Source organism: Rissa tridactyla, chromosome 7, assembly GCF_028500815.1.
Source record: "Rissa tridactyla isolate bRisTri1 chromosome 7, bRisTri1.patW.cur.20221130, whole genome shotgun sequence".
Taxonomy (NCBI): Eukaryota; Metazoa; Chordata; class Aves; order Charadriiformes; family Laridae; genus Rissa; species Rissa tridactyla.
Window position 1 is genome coordinate 41,786,138 of NC_071472.1, and position 22,774 is coordinate 41,808,911.

Genomic DNA, 22,774 nt, shown 5'->3' on the forward strand with positions numbered 1-22,774 from the left:
GGTATAAATAGATGCTGTTTGTTCTCGAAAGCATCCGCTGGAGGTTTACCAAGCCCTGGCCTGTGCTCTCTGTAAGTATTTAGTCTCGCCGGCTGGTGGCTTGCTCTGCGATACAGTGCTTAACGATCCCGTTCTGCAGCATATGTGCTCAGCGCACGGATCGCCTGCCGTTCATTAGGGAGTTGGGTCGGCTTTGGCTGCCCGGCGGCAGGAGTCAGCTCCCAGACAGCCAAGCGGGGCTGGCCACTAGCAACGGAAAGCCCCCGGCCTCGTTTTATCACTCAGCACCCTAATTGGTGGCTTTTAATTAAGGCAGGAGGCAATGGGCTGCAGAGGGCGCGGGAGGGACGGGGATGCTGGGAGGAATTGGCCGTGGTGTAAGAAGATGCTGAGGGGAGGAGGAAGGGAAGGCGTATGCAGCGAGGGTGCCTGGTGCGACAGTACAAATTGGCTTTATTTAGACATCGGTGCCCCCTCCTTTCCCCCCACTTTTTTCCTGCGCGTACAAAAAGAGCCAAAAATAAACCTCCTTGGGTCCTACTGCAAGACCTCAGCTGCGGTAGGGGGGGAATCTCTTGAAAGCGCTGGGGCGATGCCATCTTCAAAACAAACATTTCCCAGACTTTCTTCTGAGATTAAAACCCTCTGTGAGGGAGCGATGCTGGTTATTGTAGCCCTCTGGATGCTGACTTTCTCACTGCGATCGCTGCGGAGGAATAAAGAGGAGAAAAAGGGGGGGGGGGGCAGAAAAACAAACAACCAAGGAATGGGAATGAATGCAAAGCCAAACTAACAGAGTAACTTCTGGCAGTGGCGAGTTTTCATCTTCCAAGGTCAGCCCTGGTTTCAGTTGGAGAGTGCTTTGCTCTTTTTAGCAGTTCTGGCTGCCGCAGCCATACGTACAAAGGACCATCTGGAAATCCGTTCCCAACTTCAGCAAGCGTTAACACCCGCCTGCCCTGAGCCCACGTTTGCTCGCCGGCTGCGGCAGCTCCGTGTTGGGCTTCTGCTCGTGTCCCCGAAGCGGCGGGGAGCGGGTACAACCCCCTGCGGGGGAGTCAGCCAGGGAAAGTGTGCGCAAAGCCCTCCAGCTTCCCCGGGGATTTCTGCCCTCCTTTACTCATGGGGGTTTGGGCTGGGCTGGATTTTAGGGTGCATGTTGGGTTTTTTTCCATCTTTTTTTCCTGCGTGTCGTTGGTGAGCTCAGCTTTTGTTACAGGCATTCAGGAGTACGAGAGCGTGTTTCATTTTCCACATTAGAAAATGCTCGGAGGTATAATCAGGTCCTTCCACAGTATTTAATTATCCATAATTAAAGGCATCTACACAAAGCACCGGATTTTCAAAGACTGTTCTTGTGTTACATTGCTAATGAATTAACTAATTAATTGGCATTGAAAAAATACAATAGGAAACATCAATCTTTTAAAGTAAAGCATTTTTTAGGCGGTTTATAAAATCATTAACTTGTATCAGGTCAGTAGCTGTTCTAATGTCTAAATCCCCCTCCCGGCTTTAAAAAAAAATAATTCTAAAGGACAAAATGAACCCAGGAAAAAGAAGGCAGGGAATACTTGGCAAAGAGTGTGGAAACACTCAGACATGGGGCGTTTCATTGGGAATGTGATGTCCATCACTTTGCTGCTCCGTCCTGCAGTCCCTTCCCCCTGCCGATAAGGTCTGAACCAGTTTCAGTCACATTTGAGGACAGTTTGCAGCCTCAAACCTGTTGTGTTCCTACGAGTTTTGTTCAAAAGTGTCATCTGCAGAAGGGCCGAGAGTGACCTGAGCATTGCCCTCGGCGGGGGCTGCTGCGTGGGGCGGCCTGGGCTGTCCCCGTCACGCAGCGCGTGCTGCACCCTGTACCGCAGACACAGGGAGAGGAGGCGGCGACCAGTTTAATTCCCCCAGTAAACCCAGAACTACACGTTAGTGGGATGCCTCTATTGTTTTTTCGGGCACTGTCTGTCTACAGGAGGTGGAACGGGGGTGGGGGGGTCCCTGAAGCTGCCTGCCCTCCCCACCCGCACCTGGCCAAGCAGCACCGTCGCCCCACGTCTCAGCGCCGCTACAAAAGCCCCCGTGACCAAGCACCAAAGCTTGTAGCCCCCCAAGAAGAGGGGAAAATGTAAGGGCTGCACATCAGGTCAGCACAGCGCTTGGTGCTTTGGCCGTGAGTTTGGTTTAATAACCCATGGCCCCTCGAGCAGGGCACTGCCACCGTGCCTCAGTTTCCCCCGTGCACTTCCCAGCCCCGTGGGGATGCTGTGATGATTAACAGGTTCTGGGTTGTGAGCCATTCGGATACTGTGGTGCCACCGAGACCAGAGAGTGAATAATAGTTTTACCCAGTAATTAAGTAATAAAAACAGACTGGCAGAATGAGGGGTAACGAAGCATTTGGAAAATTTAGGGGGGAGAGATGCAGAACCACGTCTATCCACTACAAATTTTCCCCAGCCTTTCATCATTCCTAGTCGCTACCTTACAGCGCAACATAACTATCCTGTCCTGGCACATCAGCATATCGCATGGCATCTGCTGGAGTATAAAAGCCCACATAGATTGTGGTAATGCATTTTGTAGTGGCACCCGGAATTATTAGCAAAGGAAAGGACGATCCTTTTCCATTTGATGGTTTCGTTAAATGCAACTATTCACATGCAAAACCAGCACCACTCATTTTATTTTTATTAGCGACCTGACTCTTTGCACGGCACCATCAGAAAGCATTGTGCAAATGCCATGGATACCATTAAATCCAGGTAGCATAATGGGCCCTCGGAAGAGCAGAACCTGGGGACAAAACGTGGATTAAAGCTGCTTCTGCGGCTGTTGGAAAAATCAGGGCAGGTCCCAGCAGAAGGTTTCGGGGCCCGTTTGTTCCAGAAGCACCAACCCCTGCGTGTCTCCTCCATCCGTCAGACCAAGGTGTGCCCGTCCTTGCCAGGGCTGTCTCTCCCCGTGTGTCCCCGGGGTCCCTGCGTCCTGCCCTGACCTTTCCTTTGGTGGCAGGAGCTGCAGATTCCAGTGCAGCAGGTGGGGCCGGAGGGGAGGTGTTGTCCATGTCCCAGGCAGGTAATTAACTTCCCCAAACAAATTAAGGAATTACGGTTTCTGCCATTGGGGTTATTCCCTTTCTCCGGGTAATCAAGTGTTTGTACAGATTGGCGTGGAAATGGGAGCAGCCTGACCGGTAGGTTGGGGTGGGATTATATTTAGCAAATTTATAATTTATATATAAGCAAATTTACATATAAGCAAATTTTATATTTAGCAAAAAAAAAAGGCAAACCCAAGGGAGGATGCCGCCTGGCTCTGTTAAGCACCCTCCAGAAGAGTCCAATCTTCGACTGGAAAGGGAACCTTTGGTGACTGACTTTTAGACTTTTAGCTTTTATACACGTACGGGTTCGTTAAATCCACCTTGCACTTGGGTCTTACCCCCCCGTAACCAGTCATTTCTGTGTCTGTCATTGTGGCGGCCAGGAGGATGGGAAGGGTGGAGAAGGCAGCAGGAGACGGCCTTGCTGTGTCACGCAAAGTACAAAAATTGGGTTCTGCTCAAAACCGGCAACAGAAAACCCGACTCAAACACAAGCCAGGAGTAGAAAGAAATGGTTTCAGCAGCAGCTCTCTTCTTACATGAAAAGCTTTTGCTTTGAAGCTCCATTTCTAACACGAGCCCACGTTCAAAACCTGCATCAGAAAAAGCTGTCGCCAGGTGGAAAAGGAAAAAAAAAATGGGACCGTGGCTGATGGTCTCAAAGCGTCACGTTTCGTCTCAGGCTGGTGGAGAGGCACAAAGGCGTCTTTCTACCAATTGACGTGTTCCCACAGCCATCGGGATTGCGGTGAAGCTCTGGTTTTCAGACGGGAGCTGAGGGTTCCTCCTGAGCGTGTGGTTTCCTGCAGTTTAAGAAACCCTTCTGCCCCTTCGCGCAGAGGTTTACTCATACCAACGGGCGAGCCTTGCCATGAGTGCTGTGCGTGGTGGTGCCACTGTCATCGTGTGTCAACCGCTGTAGTGTCATTATCCAACGACGGGTTGGGTTGAGTTTCCAGTAGACTACACATCTAAATGCACGACTACAAATGCATAGTAATGCTGGTTCTTCCACCCACCCCCACCTTTTGCTTTTTTTCCCTCCTGTTTTATACAAAATGAGCACAGTCACAGTTCCCACTTCGTTTATGACTGATGTGAAAAAAAAACTCACCCCATAAAACATCGTGCACAGCTGTAGTGACCAAGTTAGATTCAATTCTGGCTTTATATTGAGTTGACGTGCAGCCAGCTCTCTTCCATACATCATCGGTGATTGCAGTTAAGAATGAAATACTGTTTTAATTCTTACACCAAATGTGGGATTTTTTTCCGAAGAAAAAAGACATAAAAATGTTAAAATGGGCCATAAAAATCATTAAATTTTCACACCGAGTGCAACCGAGAGGTGAAGAAGTTGGCCAAAAGCTCAAAAGACCCAGAGAAAAAGTCCTAGTTGTTATTCTTTTGTTGTTAACCTTCGCCTTTGAATGGAGATACCCAGGCAGAGGGCAAGCACCCGGTACTTTGGCAGTCGAGGGCTGTTTTGCCACTTAGTTCCCTAGATGAGGGTTTCCCCTCACGTCTGCATGGACGCAGGGCTGTTACTGCCTGATGGAGCTGCTGCTTCCAGGGACGGTGCCTTGGGAGATGCCCCAACACCGCTGCAGTGGGCAGGACCAACATCCAGCCAAGGCAGTGGCCGATTTTACCGCTCGACATCCCAGTTCGTTTCTTGGGTGAGCTGGGAAATGGCGGCTGTGAGGGCACAGTCACCCCGCACCGAGCCTGTCCCATGGCATGGTCTTGTCCCGTGGGACCCGAGCTGGCAAGGTGAGGGCAGCGGGAATGCAGCGGGATGTTGCACCCTGCGGGTATAGATTTCTTCACTTAAAGGTTTAGTCTCCGGAAGGTCCAACTTTTCCTCCCTTTGGCTGTTGATTTTGTCGGTAACAATGCCAGCCGATGCAGTATTTTAATGGTAGTTTTATTAATTGATTTCTTTTAACTGAATCTATTTTATACCGGCTCCGAAAAAAAACCCCACCCTTATTTGCCATGTTTGAACCATTAAAAGAATTAATGTACCTTCAGCGCTGTTGGAGTTCGTTTTGGGAAATATCTATTTAGACAAGTTTTTAAAAGCCTATTACTTACCTGAGAGGTTATAATGACCTAGGAGTAGATTTCATTGCCTGCAATTAAAATCTACCTTTATTTTTAAAAAAAATCTATGGTATTCTCCCAAAGCTTTATGCTGTCTGCAGGGAAATTTTTAAGAGCTAATCCTTTTCATTTGGTCAGGTAAATGTTGAAACATGCATTTCTCACTGGAATAGATGGTTATTGCTGTCGTTGAGGTGTTACTGTTTTCCTTCTTCAACCTTGAATGTACACAGTGAAAATCTGACTCGGAAAAGCTGTGTTATAGGTGCAGTCTCTGCCTGCGCAGTGCTGAGCGCCTTGTTTTTACCGTAAGCTCAACTTTTCAGTGCTCACGAAGGTATTTGCACACGTAGGTCCTTTTAAAATGAAGAGGAATTTGATGCGCAAATCCCATAGGTGACTTTGAAAATGCCAACCTGCATTTTATATTAAAAGGTGGGGTGGGAAACCCTATATTTAAGGCCGGGTCCGTAGTCCAGGTGTATTAATAGGGTGTATTATTCAATCATCAGAGCGGGTTAATTAATATGAATTTGATATTAGCTATTAATTTGCATCGCAGCAATGCCTAACCCTGCTGGTCAACAGGCCGTAACCCACCACTGGGTTAGAAACCTGGTAAAATAGGGAAACCAGGGGCAGAGGTTTTAGCAGGAGTTTGAGGTGCCCTCAGATGTGCTCCCGGCTTTGGTTTCTGTGCGCTTGGGATCAGAAACACGGAGGCTTGATGCACCGGCCTCCGGGAAGAGCCCAGATGATGAGGCAAATACCCATAATCTAAAGCAGCGGGAAACGTCCCACTTGCCCTGTTTTCTTTAGTGTACCCAGATCAGTTGTATTAGATTATCTGCACTAGTCTTGGATTGTTAAAAACTGATTGAAAAGGTTAATTCTCCTGGTAGTTTATTAGTGTGCCTCATAGAATCACAGAATCACAGAATTGCCCAGGTTGGAAGGGACCTTTCAGATCATTGAGTCCGACCATCGACCTAACTCTGACAAACCCATCACTAAACCATATCTCTAAGCACTGTGTCTGCCCGGCTTTTAAATACCTCCAGGGATGGTGCCTCAACCACTGCCCTGGGCAGCCTGTCCCAAGGCTTGACAACCCTTTCAGTGTAAACATTTTTCCCTATATCCAGTCTAACCCTCCCCTGGCGCAACTTGAGGCCGTTTCCTCTAGTCCCATTGCCTGTTCCTTGGGAGAAGAGACCGAACCCCCCCGGCTACCCCCTCCTTTCAGGGGGTTGCAGAGAGCGATAATATTCCTGCTGGAAGAAACCTTCAGCTCCTTCTGGGTTTTAATCCTGGACACTGCCTGGTTTGGCATCCCCTTGTACCCGCCAGCGGCAGCATCGGCTGTCAGTCATTGGCACCGCTTGGTGGCTGATCCGTTTTCTGCAGACACCTGTGCTGAACACGCGTTTCTCTCCCATCGTCTCCATGCCGCCTTCCCCGCAAATGTCTAACCTAGAGCTTTGCTGCCGCCCCGGCGTGGGCAGTGCTGTGTGTTGGAAAGCGAACACCGGCGGCGGCCGGGGATGGGCAGGTTGGGGGTGACCATCAGCCTGGGGCTCAGTCCCCCATCGTCGCGCTCCTCCCAGGAGTGCAGCAGAGGAAGAGGGCAGCGGGGCTGCAGTTTTCAACTGGTGCTTTTTAACTGTCGGAGAGCCGCTGTCTGTATTTAACTTGCTGAGGGATAATCTTGCGTCTGTCCACACAGCTCAGATCTGTATCGGCGCTGGGAGACGTCACCGCTCCTAAACAGACTGCTTTTAAATTGCACCCATAGATCTTCCTTGCACCACAACATTCCTGCTCCAGTATTTAGTGATGCCTGAAGTTATGTCTCCACATCAAATTAAGTAACTGTGCTATCAATAAGGAGGAGTAATGCGGTGTATTCCCTTCTGGATGTCTCCCTGTCCCTCATTTGTTTGCTGATCCTGATTAAGATGGATAACGAGCCATCAGTAATTTTCTAACCGCGGTGCAAAGCAGCGAGGATTAAATCAGTCGGTGTCACGGGGCGCCAGGTCATGATTTAGGGAACTTGAGCGAGGTCCCCTGCCCTCGTTAGACGCCAAAGCAGCAGATGCTTGGGGTTGCCCGAGCAAGGCCCGGATGATGTGAAACATCTCTGTGTGGGGAGAGCCAGAAGGTGCCATGGGGCCACCGGGAGATCCCCATCCTGCTGGGCTGGTTGAGAGCTGCAGGTGTGTTTTATCTCACTTTTAGTGCCGGCTTCATCGCTGGCAAAAGGTCAGTGGAAAAGCTCCCGTTGCCCAGAATTTAGCTTGTCAGCTCAGTCTTGCCTTTTTAATGCACTTCTTTTCATGATGTAGGGCTTGCTTAGAGTGAGTAACTTGGATTTAGACTGCAGAAGGATACTGCAGATATATATATTTTATTTTTTTTTTATTTTTTTTAATGCAGAGATTAAATAACTTTTAGGCATCTTCAGGCACCCAGCAACGTGAATTTCGGCTGGAAAAATAGCTCATGTAAATAGGCAGTGCTTGAGAAGGGCTGTTAGCATCCTCTTGTGCGGAGTGAAATCTGCAGGAAGGATGGAGAAGAGCTGCACATCAGCTTTGGAGGAGATTAGTTCTTTGGGGCAATGGTGCACAAGATTGAAAGCTCGTGGGTGGCTTGGAGGTACCACCAGTTGACTCCAGGGAGCTTTTAGCCAGAGCCAGTGGGGTTTGTCCACAGATAAAAAAAGGAGAGGATCACATTTTGCAATGTTTTAGGTAACAGAGTGAAATTTGGGGCATTTATTGGCGGTGCCATCTCTCCATGTGTGGCTGGACAAGGCGGCAAAGGCAGAGTGAACCTTCCACCTTGGGGTCACCTCAAGGGGGTGGCATCCATTACCATTTCCAGTCCATTTCTGTCCCATTTCCAGCCTTTGTGCAGGTTGGGTGGGGATGGACTTGGGCTATAGAGGAGTCCAGGGGGGGTTATTTTCACTTCAGGTATGTATTGGGAATGTGTGGGATGAATACATGTCCTCTAATCTGCAAAGACCTGTGTCCTCCATAGCCTGGGGGACATGGGCATCATCTCTGGGAGCAGAACCACGGCGTGCTCCCCTCTCTCCTGCCACCACCAAGAAGCAAGTGGCCACAGACCAGGGGTTCGAGTGGGGCATTATCAGGGTGTGAACTCACCCCACCACACATGCGACGGTGGCGGCAGCCCCGTTCCCGATGTGCCCGTGGGCTTCAGCCGTGCTTCGAGCTGGGACCTTTGCTTTCAGCCTCTTTCCAACACAACAGAGCTCCAGAGCTGTTCTCTTTTGGGGGGGTTTTCAGCCCCCCCGCCCCGTGCAGAGCATCATCAAGTTTAATTTTCCATAAGGCAAAGCTCAGCATCGGCAGCTGACTTCTTTATGTCTCACCTCCGGCTTCAGCCGCTGCCTTCTCCCCCCCTGGGGAGAGGGGGCAGGCAGGCGTGGTACCAGGCAGCGGAAACAAGACTCATTCCCTCCTCGACTCGTTAATTAAAGCCACAAATTGAGGTCTTTTCTTGCAATCTGAAGTGATCCCATAAATAGCGTTGATGGAGCTAAGGGAACATTTTAAAAGATCCTGTGGGATCAGCAGAGCGGAGCTGTGTTAACCTCCAGAAACTGGGCGGGGCGGGGGGGGGGATGGGGGCATCGTTAAAAGCAAGATATTAGGTTTATCTGCCCCTGATCGCAGAGCTTAGCCTGCACGTGGACCGTGTCACAAGGTGCCGGCAGCCGGCGATTTCTGCCCTTTGCACCAGAGCCCGGGGTCACTTGTATTTCTGCCGTGTCTCGCCTCTTCGCCTCTCTCGCTGTGGGAGGGTTGGCCACGCGCATCCTTGCGTGGGGTCCAGGGTGTGAGCCTCACCTGGCCGTGGCTTTGTGAGTGTTTGTTTCAGCCGAGCGATGCTGGGAGTGCTGGACGCCGGCCCTGGAGGCTACGTGGCTGTGGCGTGGGATGGTTGTGCTGCAGACCACGTTTCGTGGAGACACGCAAGGAAAAAATCTGCCTTCCCAGCAAGAGGACATTTGGTCACATTCACTAGAACTGGCTCTCCCCACCCACCCCCCGGTTTGGTGCAGCTTGCCAGCAGTGAATTCCCATGCCCTATTGCATTCGCGGTCAGGCTCCAAAAGCAAAGTTGTCAAGACTCGTTCAGCTGAACCAGCGTCCATGGGGATGTTTGCAGGCTGTATCCATTCCTAAATACTGTCAGGAAACAGCGCTGTCTTCTCCTTATCCCTTGCAGCTTTAATTGTGGGGCACATCACGCGGGAGCCTGAGGGATGGCTGGCTAAATTGAGTTGCTGTTTAGCGGCTATCTAAACTACCCGTGCAAGGTAGATAAGCGTAGCCATCAGCACCTCTCTCCTTGACATTATCCATTGACCGACTAAGCTAAATTCTCTTGGAGACAGCCTTAATATTTCCTAAAGGGAATGAGGAGGCTCTTAAAAGGAGTGGCGGGAGACATAGGATTATCGTCAGAAAACATTTAACTAAGAGGAAAATGCCGCTTCTTGCTGAAATAGGAAGTTGTACCATGAGAAGTTCCAGTGAAGGTGATGAGCTTCGCTCGGTGCATGATGCTATTCAGGGCAAAGCTGAATGTCACAGTTGGCCTGAAGTGATTCGTGCTTGCTTGCGGTGCTTAACATTTGAATTCCTTTTATTGCTTCTTTGCACATACAAAGCTAAATTGAGGGCTGCTGTAAGCCACGGGCAAAGCCGTTGAGTTCAGTCAAACCCACTCAAGAAGCAACTGGGAGCAGCCCACAGCCCCCAGGAGCCAGGCTGGGCTCCGGCGCCGAGCTCCGCCAAAGCATCGGCGTGAGGCTGCGTGCCCATGGCGTCGGAGAGCATCAGGCCATGTGCTCCTGCTGTTCCCAGCTTTCACTCGCCCTCCATGCGGGATGCTCTTGAGCTCAGATGGTTTCCTCCACACCCCCCATAGTGCTGCGGTGGGGACCGTGCAGATGCAGTCTGCTGGGGAGCTGTGGTGGCTGGAGGTGGAGGTGGGATTTTCCCGCTGTGGCGGTGTCTCATCTGGGGGTTTCCGGGAGGCTTTGAAGCCCCACCATGCCACTGAGTCCCGAGGGGACTTAGTCTCACGCGCTTGGGTAGCATTGCTCACAGCAGGAGCGCATCAGTGCCTGCAGTGGGCTTGGACACATTCCCTCTGTACCCGGGGTGCCGAGCAGCAGTGCCTGGCGTGGGCTGTCACCCAGGTATCTGGTCTTACACGTACAGCTGCAAAATTTGCCATCACTCTTCCCGAACGACGAACCATATATGATTTTTCTCTTTGTGCTGTATATCTCCCGTCAAAACAGCAGCTGAACGTCCCTAATATATCTCCATAAAAATCTTCACAGTTGTTCTAGCAAACAGCCTGGAGTGCTGAGGTCTTTTATGAGTATTAATTATGTTAAGCAAAGCAAATCTCACAATTATGTTGTCTGTGGGAGCAGCAAACTTCTCCCATCAGCCTCCCTGAGCAAGGAGAAGAGGATGATTACCGTCCTGTTTTCATCGCAGTCGTGGCTTAAGATGCTTTTACAAAGACCAGGACGACAGCCCTTGCCCAAAGCAGCTTCTTGTTCCTACTGCTATTATCATAAATAACTTTCTGGATGTGCTCGACATGTCATCAAATGTTTCTGAGCAGCGTCTTCCTTGGAATAATAATTAAAGAAAACACTTCGCTGTGCTGTTCTGTCCCATTCTTTGTGGGTTTTTTTCTATCAGTTCGGCAGATTCCGGTCTCAGCCTGCTCCTCCTCCACAGTGGGAAAAGCTCAGGACAGCGTGGGTTTGGGGCACGGAGCTTTTGGAATGTTGTGAGGCTGATCTAAGGGAGGGAAAAATAAATATTGGAGAACTTAAAGGAGCCTGGTTAGCTCTGCTGAAGAGCAAAAGAAAAAAAAAGGACTTGGTTTCCTAAGGCACAGCACAAAGCCACGGAGCATCCCCAGTGCTGGATGGCGTCTCTGGCGATGCGTTAGCTGTTGGCTCTATAAAAGCCCGAGGCCACAGGAAAACTGTCCATTGGGTAGGAAATGCCACCTGTCTGCAGCGTATTTTCCACTAAATTTGAGTTGAGCAGTGCCATGTCCCTCTCTGAGTGCATCTTTCTCGTGCCTCCGCCATGGATGCGATGCTCACTGCATCCCGTTTTGGCCAGACAGGATCCACTTTTCCAATATAAAGGTGGGAGAGGTTTAGATGCCCCTCAAAAAAAAAAGGAGTGGGGAGTGGGGGGGGCTGGCCGATAGTGGTTGTGCTGGAAAATGGGATTTCAGTGATTCCAGGCAGTTGAGTTATCAGAAATGGAGTGTGGAAATTTCACCTTCTGTTTGAAATCCACATTTCTATAGGGGCAGGGTGGGGAGAGAGGACGGAAAAACGCTCCATCCGGCTTGTGTGCAAAAGGAAGCATTTTGCTCTGGCAATGCACGGGTGGCTATTTTGAGGAAAAGAGAAAAAAAAAAAAGGGTCCAGAGCAGTAGTGGTGTTGGCCTAAATTAAAAGAACTAAAGTCTGACAGAAGAGATGGATGTCCTGAAATGGCAGCAAAACATCACATAGGAGGGCAGGTGTCAGTTGAGCCCAAAGGTTTTCATCCATTTTGCTAAAAGCCAAGAAAAAGGAAAACAAACCCGCTTGCTGTAGTTTCCCCCTCGGTTCAGCCTCTGAATACAGCTCCTTCCGTAGGTGTGCTCGCGTGATGTTCCGCCGGCCAGCCCAGGGATGCTCGGTGCTGCCTCAGCAAGGGCTGGTTTGGCCGTCCCTTGATGTTCCTCGCAGCCTTCAGTCCCTATGATTTACCCAAAACAGCTGTAAATTTCCCTCTTCCCTTCACCCAGCCCCTTCGGGAGGGGTGGCAGCATCCCAAGGACTGTCCATCGGACACAGAGGCGTGTGCCAGGTCCTTCCTGGCTTGATGGATGCCAGGGATCAGAGGGGCAGATTATTAGTGTTTAATTACTCTCTTGCAGGCCTGCCCTCTGTCCCTGGCCAGGGCAGGGAGGTTGCTGCTCTGGTGCTGTCCCCAGCATGAGTGAACCCCTCTCCGCCAGAGACCTCAAAGGCACGGGTGGTGCTTTTAGGACATCCCCCTCATCCGTCTCCTCTTTGCATTGTGGTCTCTGCTTTCTACTTCTCGGCTCGGGGCTAGGGACATTAATGAGGGGTGTTAACGATTAAATTTTTTTTCCCAAATGACCCCCCTGGGGGAACCCACGAGGGAGAAGGGACCCGAGGCTGCGGGGAGGAGGAGGAAGGGCAGAAGGACAGCTGCGACCGTGATGGAGCAGCCACGGGAGGGACAGATAAGCAGGATGCAAGGAAAAATAAGCTTTTCCCTAGTTTGCAATTCCCCATCGGCCAGTCCCAATTTATTTGCCCCGGGCTGATCCTGGCCCCGAGCTGTGCTCTCCCCCACGGCGTTTCAGCGCAGGGATGCAGCCAGAACCCCACCGAGGGGGCGCAGGGTCCCCACACCCGGGCTGGGCAGTGAAGGTTGGCCCACCTGCGAGGGAGAGAACACGCCGGCTCCCGTCACCGCCGGCCTCCCACGTGTTTTCAGCCGCATCGACAGGGCCAGCGATGCTATAAATCCGCCGTCGTTCCGCACCCGGAGAAAGCTGTGTCTGGAGACGCGTGGGGGTGTCGAGGCAGCGTTGGCTTCTCAAATGAGATGATTAACAGGCAGCTGCAGGGCAACAAAGAGAGAAAACAATCTTCCCCTTTCCTTGCCACCCTAATCTCCGGAGGAAGCTTTTTGTTTAAATTTTAATGAAAAGGATTTTTTTTGCTCTGGGAGCGCGGAGCGGGCTGTTGTGCACCACCCTGGGCGTCCCTGACATCGGCAGGCAATCGGAGCATCCTATTAAAGAGGGACAGGCACTTACTTTGACTTTAAATACGGCCAGCTCCAATTATTGGCATTTTTCATTGCATTTGAGCCACGGTCATTTACCGGCAAAAAAATGAGCCAACCTGATGGCGAAGCGATGTGGGTATCATCACACAACGCCCCCCGCCGGACTTGATGAAGCAGAGGATTAAAATCTGTGATGAAGAGCGCAGGCAGCAGCGCAGCCAGCACAGGGACTCAAAAGCCGTGGGAAGAAGTGAGAACTTCAGTGGGTCGCCAGAGAAATCCCGCGGTTGGGATCACAGGCTTTCCAACAGGGAATGTGTCTTCCAGAGAGGCGCCAACTTCAGAAATCGCCTGCAGGCACCGTTTTGCTCATCAGCCACCTGAATTGCCTACATCTGGTTAAGCTGAGCCCGGTCAAACTCATGGCCCGCTGAGGTCAAACACAGGGTCCTGAGGAGCGTCTCAATAAAGTCAGGGCACTAATAAATCAGCGAGATGAAATTAATAGTTCTCTGAGACTGTAAGACGTGAAACCCTGGCACTGGGTTGGCCACAGCTCAGCCTGTTTCCAGCCATGTAGGGAAACTATTTTCCCTTTCAAACACTCTCAAGTCTTATTTTAAGCACTAACAACTTGCCTGTAGTTTCATGTCTGTACACTCTCATCTTTCGAGTGCACCTCATGCCCCAGAGGCAAAGATAAAAACGGGTGCCCAGCCGAGGGGTGACATTGTGAAGCAGCACCGGAGCCACGAGACGCTTTTCAAATGTCTTCACGCTTCCCTGGTGCCACGAATGCCACTGACCTGGTTTTTTGGGTTTCTTTTTTTTCCGTGTGCTGCTGGCTCCGACATTAATTCCCAGTGCTGAGTGACAGAGGAGCGGGAGGGGGGGAGGAGGAGAGGGTTTGCAGAGGGACAGCCGGGCAATGGGCGTTCGCCGGCCTTTTACGAGAAGGAGGACAATAAGATCCTTGCTGATTTGCTGCTCAGCTTTGATATTGTGTCATAAAGCAGCCAAAAAAAAAATTACCAATAACGAGCAGATGAAAGGGATCGCCCTTGAGAAAAAAAAAAAAAACAAACTGATTTTATCAGAAAACTTATTTGGGCGGTGAATGGCTTTTGTTAATTTGATGCCATCAGTCATTTATGGTTAACAGCCCCAAGACGGGGGGTCCCTGGGGTTACCGGGGGTTTGGGCACGGCTGCCACGGTCCCGGGGAGTGGGTTGGCTCGGTGCAGGCTCACTGGGAGAGAGCAGCGAAGTCCGTGTCCTGAAGCTTGTCCTCACGGTATGCTCCATCTTGGAGCCAAATCTTAGGAGAAAGCGATACTAAATTTAGCGGGCAGCTGAGGAGAAAAAGCTGGGTGCATCGATGGGGCACCCAGTGCCATCCGTATTAGTGGTTGGGTACAGAAACAGGAGAAGGGAAGTTTCAAGGCCTTCTCTTCTTCCTTAGTGCCTGAGGGCACAAAAAAAAAAAAGCCACCTGAGCGAAGTGGTGGGTGTGGGGCAGAGCTGATTTCTGCAGCAGGATGTCATGGCCGGAGCGGAGCGAGGGGCTGGGGCTGAGTGTCCGCCTGCTCCCGGGCGCTTAGAGCAGAGCTGCTACCCCCAATTTAAAAGAGAAAAAAAAAATAAGGAAACAAGGGAAGTGTTTATTTCTGTTACTTCCGTGTGTTTTTGTAGGTCCGAACTGCTTTGCAGGAACCACGATAATTCCCGCCGGCATCGAAGTGAAGGTGGACGACTGCAACATCTGTCACTGCCACAACGGGGACTGGTGGAAGCCAGCGCAGTGCTCCAAGCGCGAGTGCCAGGGCAAGCAGGCTCTGTAGCCGGGAAACCCCCTGCCAGGCACCGCCGGGCGAACCGCCCGCCCGCGACAATGACGACGACGACGAAGGACCAGCTTCGATGCTGCTGCGCACGCATTCGACCTCCCGCCGGCTGCAACAGGGTCACCAGCAAAACCTGCGAGGATTTCACACAAGCAGAGATTTTACTCGTGGAGAAGGGTCTCCCTCTCCCCCCTCCACCTCCTGCTCTTCTCTCGCTGTACACACTATGTAACCGGTATCTAGGTATCTACTCTGCTTTTGTAATTACCAGCGCTTGGTAGGGATGCGGTGGTCAGATTTGGGGAGGAAAAAGGTAAAAACAGCCCGCGCAAGTTCTTGGACCTGTGACGCCTCTGAGACACCAATAGATTCACCACTCTCACTTTCTACAACATGGATTGTGGGGTTTTCACATTTATTTATTTAAGGTTTTTTGCTATTGTGCTTTGGTTGTGGTTTGTTGTTTTTTTTTAAAGCCTCTTCTTAAGCTGGGATCATCGGGGGCAACACAGCTGTAAGTGAAGCGATGGATCGTTTTCATCGTGTCTATGAGGGGAGGGACGCGGAAAGGACAGGAGGGAGGTAGAAATTAAAAGGGGAGGAAGGGGTTAAAAAAGAAACCCAACTGGAATGTAACCTGCGGAAGGAGGGAGGCAGATGCACAGGTATAGGGCCAGACACCCAAGACACAAGCTGTGTCTGTGTTAACGCTTTCCCCACTGAGTGGGGACCATAAAGTTGAAGACACCTACGCAGTCACCGTCACCTCAGCCAGAGCCAGCCCCGGCCGTGCAGGCAGGCAAGCCAGAAAGCCTTGGAAAGGCACCAAGAGAGCAACACCTTCCCTGGGCTGTCCCTGTGATGCCCAGCTGGGGCATCGGTGGTGGACGGGAAGAGGGTCCCGGCTGTGCCATGGCTCCCCTGGCTCCTGGGCTGAGCAGCCACTTGCCTAACTTGCCCCATCCCTGTTTCGCTGGCGCCGAGGCTGCTCTCGCTGGAGCCAAAGGCACTGTTTCATTCACGTCAGCCACAGCGGGACTCAGCTGCTGCCAGTCAAAATTAAATTATCTAATTCCCCGGCTCTGCCCATCGCCCGTGGGGAGGTTTACAGAAATGTCCCATCACTGTGTCACCGCTAAACCAGGCCAGCTGGCGGGTAGGAGCCTTTGCTGTGGTGCCAGGGAGCTGCTCTGGCTCTCCCCCATCCCGGGTGCATCCCTACAGCTGGGAATAAAGCAAGCCAGGGCGCACGGGGGGCTGGGGACGGGCTGGCTGTGCCCGTGGGCATCGGCTCCTGGGGGGGAGTCTCTCTAGAAGGCTGTTATGTGCCTGCCTGGAGGAGAGGTCCCCATGGTCCCCGCCAGCAGCCAAGCGTCCCCATCGGGCTCTTCGGCACCAGCACCTCTCGCTTCCTCAGGCCGCAGCTTCCAAGCGATGCTGTGAGAGAAAAGCCACCAATGTCATCTCCTCGCTCTGCCCTGCCCGGGTGAGCGCAGCAGCCTTTCCCATCACTCAGTTTGCTGCTTTTTGGTCACAGCCGTTCGGGCGACGGTGCTTATTTTGTTCAGACTTCAGTCCAGCACCTGCTTTTACCAGCGATGGTAGCAAATCGTCCTTACAGCATCCTCCACCGAAGCGCATCAGCATGGTTGGTCTCGTTTATGCACACTGTTGCCTTTATATTTTTATTTCTTCCCTTGTTTTTTGTGTTTACTGGAGGGCAGGGGGTAGGACGAGCACTAGCACAGTGGTGGCCATCCTTGGGCTGAGCAGCGGCTTCCTGCAAGTTGAACTGGTACCATTAAAGAAGTCATTGCCACACTTCTTTGCAAGTTGTTGCCTATCAGTGACTATGCGGTTTCAAAATTTTCCAACAATAGTGTGCCTGAAACTAGTGAGAAAAAAAAAAATATTCTGTAAAAATGGGGGGGGGTGTCTAGAAACGATATTTGATGTGTAAAAGACTATATTATTAAAAAATTATTTTGTTAAATATAAAGTGTGTGAACCAGCAAAAAAAAATACCCCAAAATTATATATTTGTGGTGTATTTTACTCTGCTGATCTCCCCCTCTGCCTCAAGCTCCCAATTTCCCATCTCATCCCTTGCTCCGGCCCCTGACTCCTGGCAGCGCTGGTGAGTGCAAGGACGCAGCTGGAGCCTGGAAACAGCTGCCGAAGTCCTATGGTTGGGATGGGTTTCCCAGGGAGCTCCTCAGCAGCAAAGCAGCTTTGCGTTGTGGCAGGGTACCTGCCAAACCGTCCTTCCCTTTTGGGGAGCCGTCGTGGACCTACACAACTCCCACGCTCTCACTTTAACCTCCATATGTTTTTTGCCTTTTTCTGGTGCCATTTTATATTTGATGCCATTTCACGAACATGGAAATTTGCTTTCAGTTCACAAACTCCATTTGGTACCTCCAGATGCATCATTATTTACACTGATTAGTAGTTACTCTAATTAATTACAGCTTAATTACTGTAGTTAATGTTTGTACAGTGCTTGGAACAAGTGCAGCACTATACGTGCCACATATTATTATTTTCTTCATTATTAATTAAGCACCATCTCCATTCCACGCTGTGCTACTTCATTATTTCCCAAGGAGTCACAGTAGCGCCCTTATTGCCACCCAGGAGTACTTTACCCCCGGCTCCCCCCGGGATGCTGCGGTGCTGCCACGCAGGATGGGAGTGGGAAGAGCGGTATCATAGAATCATAGAATGGTTTGGGGTGGAAGGGACCTTAAAGACCACCCACTGCCACCCCCCTGCCCTGGGCAGGGACACCTCCCACCAGACCAGGTTGCTCCAAGCCCCGTCCAACCTGGCCTTGAACCCCTCCAGGGATGGGGCAGCCACAGCTTCTCTGGACAACCTGGGCCGGGGCCTCACCACCCTCACAGCAAAGAATTTCTTCCTCAGATCCAATCTAAATCTCCCCTCTGTCAGTTTGAAGCCATTACCCCTTGTCCTATCACTACACTCCCTGATGAAAGTCCCTCCCCATCCCTCCTGTAGGCCCCCTTCAGGTACTGTATTGACGGTGAGTGGGATGGCTCAGCAACATGGGGATGCTTGGATTTTTCCCCTTCAGAGCATTAAGTCTAAAAAACAAATGGGAAAAAAACAGGTGATGGCAGGGGGACGCCCCGAGGACCACACGCAGTGAGCTGGAACGCGCATTTGGGTGAAATGTGGGGGAAGCCGTGGAGATCCCATCACAGACATTTCTGTGAGGTGTCCACGAGGTGCTGGCTCAGGCTGTAGAAGGGACCCGTTTCTCCCGAATCCAGCGGCATTGGGCACACGGTCCCTCGAGGTGTGGGGTCGCAGGGAGGAGCGATGGCCACAGATGGGCTTTTCTGGGGGTCTGGGTGGAAGAGTCACCTGTCAGAGGTGGGCAGCATTTCCACAGCACCTGGGGCACTTGGAACAATAGCCCCAAAAATCATGGCCACCAGCACTGCTTCTTAGCAGCCCATCTCAGGCCAGCCAGGGTGGAACCAGAACTGAAATCCCATCAAGCTCCCTCCACATATGCTATTTTTTTTCCAAACTAAAGTGTTTCAGCCTCATCTCAATCTCCTTCCTTACTGCCTTTTATTATTTTTTTTTTTAATGTTTTAGTTCATTTCTCCCTTTAATTAATCACAGCTCTGGGCCGGCCAGACCCATTAACTACTCTTCTCATTTAGACCTTTCCAAGATGCAGTTGCAGATGCAATTTAATTTGTTGACCCGTGATCGATAGCAATTAATACCATCTCTTTAATCTTGTTGAAAGGTTCGTCTTGGGCTTCCAGAGGCTGCCATCTCAAGGGAAAGGTGTCTGATACATATGTTATTAGACGGGGGAGCACAACCTCCTCTGCAGGCGCCGTCCTTCCTGTCCCCCCGGGCTGACTCTTGACAAGATAGGAGGCATTCGTAGGAGATGGAGAAGAGGAGACGGTGAACAGAGGGGACAGAAGATGCTGAGGGCTAGAGAGAAGAGCAGGGGGCTTGGTAGGGCAGGAAGTAGGGGAAGGTGGAGTTGATGGGCTGGAAAGAGGAGGGATGATAAAGAGGAGAGCATGAGGGGAGTTAGAAATGATACAGCCGAGGAGATGTAGGTAGAAAAGGGAGAGAAAAAATCTTGAACTGGATAGAAAAGCTCTTGAACTGGAGCAAAAGAGCGGGTCAGGGAGTGGGTATCTTAGAGGCAACACCATCAGCACGAGTAACAGTGAACTTTGCAGAAGAAACACACCCAGACCCAGGAAGGTGACCCTTCCTCCTGGGGTGCTTTACATCCAAGTCTTACTTGGATGCCATTTTTTACTCCCAAGGTTCAGCAGCTTCCTGCTGTGTACAGCCTCCCTCCTCCTCCAAGCAGTGGGAAAGCCCACCCTGAGAGCATCGCCTTTTCCCCATCCTCATTAATATGCCGTTACTCAAGATTATTTTATAATTACAGGGTTGTTTCCCGCACACACTGGGGAGGAACTTCTTAGCTCTGTATCACCTGCAGAGCATCAGCAGGGCGATGTTGTTCTCCCCCAAGAGCCTGCAAGGCACATTCCAAACCAGGCTAAGGCTGGGGAAAACCCCTGAATTTTCAGTACTCTCCATCCTACCAATCCCACCCAGCTGGTCCACGCAGTACCAGCATGCTGAGAGCACCGTAAGTCAGCAGCATATCATGGGTTCATGGCTTCGGTGGCACATAATGAGTCGAGTCCTGTCTGACGTGACCTTCCCCCGGCTCAGCTGTCCCCGCCAGCAGGGATGCCGGCTCCGCTGCAGCAACCCCTATTCAGCAACGGCTCTGCTAAATGTGAAGCCAAGGAGCAAATCTTTAGCTCCCAGCACAGCATGGGCAATAATGTGTTTCTTTCTGGTGGCTCTTAAAGAGAAAAGAGGGCCCATGTGACTGGAGAGTGAATGAATGCCTTTTATATAGCAAAATTACATGTTTTTGCAACAGCAAGTCAATGTAGAAAATGAAGAATTTATCAAAAATCCACCTTCCTTTGTAGTGTGGAAGGTTAGCTTTTAAAACACAGGGAACAGAGTGCATGGAAATGTGTTTAATTTATGTATTTAATATATCGTATGTATATATTTATATTTGCCGATATACTTCCTACATTTTCAGAAGTTGTTTTTTTAGGGAACATTTATTTTCACTGGGACTAGTTTCACTATCTAAAAGAGCTCTGCTCTCAGAAGATGCCAGTTCATGCCCCCACTCAGCCACACTCTTCCTGCATGACCCCAGGGGAGCCAGTAACACCCCAGTGCCACAGGTTACCGTGAGAGTTTTGCATCTGAATATGCTCAACACGGGACTATGTTCAGCGTGACGTGGTGGTACTCACTTCCATATCGACAGAGGAGCTCTGGAAACATGACTGTTTTGGATCACATACTAAGGTGATGGAGATCCTCCAAGTTCTCTTCAAGGGGGTCCTTGATGCACAGGATTTTGCAGGATGACCATGAACTTCGTCCACCCTCCAAGTCACCTAGAGAGCAGCTGACTCTCTGCCTTGGAAACCCTTTAGCCATCGTGACCATAGATTGGCATCCAAATAAATAGCAGAGGTGTTTTTTTCCATCAGCTGCACACAGAACATGAAGCACCTGAGAACCGCCCCCAGGATTGCGTCTCAACCCAGGTAACTGGCCTTGGTCACTGAATTGCTCCTTTTGGCAATTCCCTTCCCTGTACCCATGGACACGTGTGCTGAGAGTCCATGAACGGGGAGAGCAGGCAGGCCAGCGCCAATACCCCATAAGCAAACAACAATCAGACACCATGATCCATATTAAGCCATATAAAATATTATTTGGGACCTTACTGTGCCGCATGTGCATAACCAGCCCGAAGCAGGGAAGGATAAGCCGTTGCCCAGAGGGAGCGTGCTTCTGGACACAGGACATGCAAGCCCAGAAAAAGGGATAATCATGTACCAGGAAATTGGAAGGAGAGACAAAAACCCAACCAGAAAGCTAAGTTGGGCTCCTTTAGGATGGCGCAGAGCTAGCTGGTGCCCCCACCAGCACTGGCTGGTGTCTTCCCTGACGAGGCCCGGGGGAAACGTGGTGGTTGCACCCTTGTGCACAGCCAGCCTCATCTCTTGGGCAGGTAGCTAGATGGGTGCTAGCGATGGCCACTTAGCAAGAGGTGGTCAAAGCCTCTCCTTTCTCAGGGAGTTTGTGTCCTCTGACCATGTTGATTCCTCTGGGGTCACTAATTAATTAGTTATCTGTATCCCTGGGAGCTGCCAGTTGATATTTTCTTGGCACTGGGCTTTCCTTAGAAGAAGGCAGAGGGTGAGTAGAGCAGTGACATTATCTGACAGTTTCAGGGCATCCTTCCCAACACAACCCTTCCAACCCGCAGCTCATGCAGCACCCCTGGTGCTGGTACCCATGGCCACCTCAGAGCCATGTCCTCAGCGCAATGCAGAGTGCTTTCTGCTCACCTGGCCAATGCGGTTCTCGGCAGAGCCAGCTCTCCCAAGGTCTCTGCACTTCAGTGGCCCAACCAGTCAGGCAAAAGGACCCTCTGCTGGTGACTTTCTGATGTTTGCGTCAGACACAGGACGTGGCGATCTGAGGAAAGGAGGGACTGAGAGAAAGAGCGAGCCTGAGCTATTAGATTTGTTTCAGTGGGACAGAGCAGGATTTCAATAATAATTAATGCCACTATTAAAGATGCTCATTTAGACTGTAAGGCATCTGGCACTGGAAAGGACACAGTCAAGGTATTTTTGCTCATTACAACACACACAGTGTTTCGTGCTGCTGTTCTCTTTATAGCCATAACCCATGAAAGCTTGAAAAGAAACCACCGGGCCGCTCTCCCACCTGGTTACCCATAGGGATTATCCTTGTTACCCAAACGGATTATCCGTCCAGGTATTTCAGTGGTGGCTTGGCTGTGTTTGGAGAAACAGCCAAATCCCAGCCTGGGGAGTTTTGGAAAAACCGTATGAATCTGAAAGGCAAAACTCTAAGGAAGCAGGTGAAAAACGGGGCTCGCTAGGCTTTACGTTGTCCCTCTAAATGACAACAGGCGTGGAGACTGCAGACCATGCCTTGGAATGGGCTGCAAAGACAGAGGGTCGGCTGGGGGCAGCAGGCTCCAGCTTTCGGGACCGTGGGTCCTACCTCAAAGGACTTCAGAAGACGCTGCAATAAAGCAGGATGAGGTGTTCAGCTGGCCTGCTGAGAAGTGTTGTCCTCAGTGTTTACATCATCCTCAACACCGCCATCAAGCACTCGGTTAATAAAAATCATTTCAGTTTAATAGATAGGGACCAGTGGTCTTTGCTACTTTCATTACTTAGTGGGCTTGATGGATGCAACCTGTGCCTTGCTGGAATAGTTTTCTGGATTTCCTAGAGCCAGGCTCTGTTCCAATAATTTAGCTGTATTTGCCATTTGTCTTTGTTTTTTTGAAGTACGAAAGTTTTGTTAATTTTTATTTATTAATTTCCTTTTCGAAATGGCAGAAAGCAGCTTCCCAGGAAAAAAATAATCATCCTTAATATTGTGAAACAGAGCTGTTCTGGAGTCGTGCTGTGTTAATAGACTGTCTTCATCCCGATCGCGGATGGAAGTCTGTGCTTCCAGGGGGAGGTGGGGTGGGAAAGGGAAGAGACGAAAATGTGAGGAACTTGCTCTCTCACAAATAATCCACTCCCACACATGCTGAAACGCTCATTTTGTGGTCCGTTAAGCTCAAGTTAATGCAGGTAGAGCATGTCTGGCATCAAGAGGATGGTAAAGGTTTCGGGTTTTAATTTTACTCAGATGAAAAATCC

General features: G+C 50.6%; 1 protein-coding gene across 1 annotated transcript in view; it reads left to right on the top strand.

The window, feature by feature from the left end:
• VWC2L (von Willebrand factor C domain containing 2 like) overlaps positions 1–16,792 on the top strand; it is a 52,965-nt gene extending 36,173 nt beyond the window's left edge. Inside the window, exon 4 of the mRNA XM_054209014.1 lies at positions 14,806–16,792. Coding sequence (XP_054064989.1) covers positions 14,806–14,954 — 149 coding nt within the window. The 3' untranslated portion in view covers positions 14,955–16,792. The remainder of the gene's footprint in view (positions 1–14,805) is intronic.
• Positions 16,793–22,774: the final 5,982 nt, after the last annotated feature.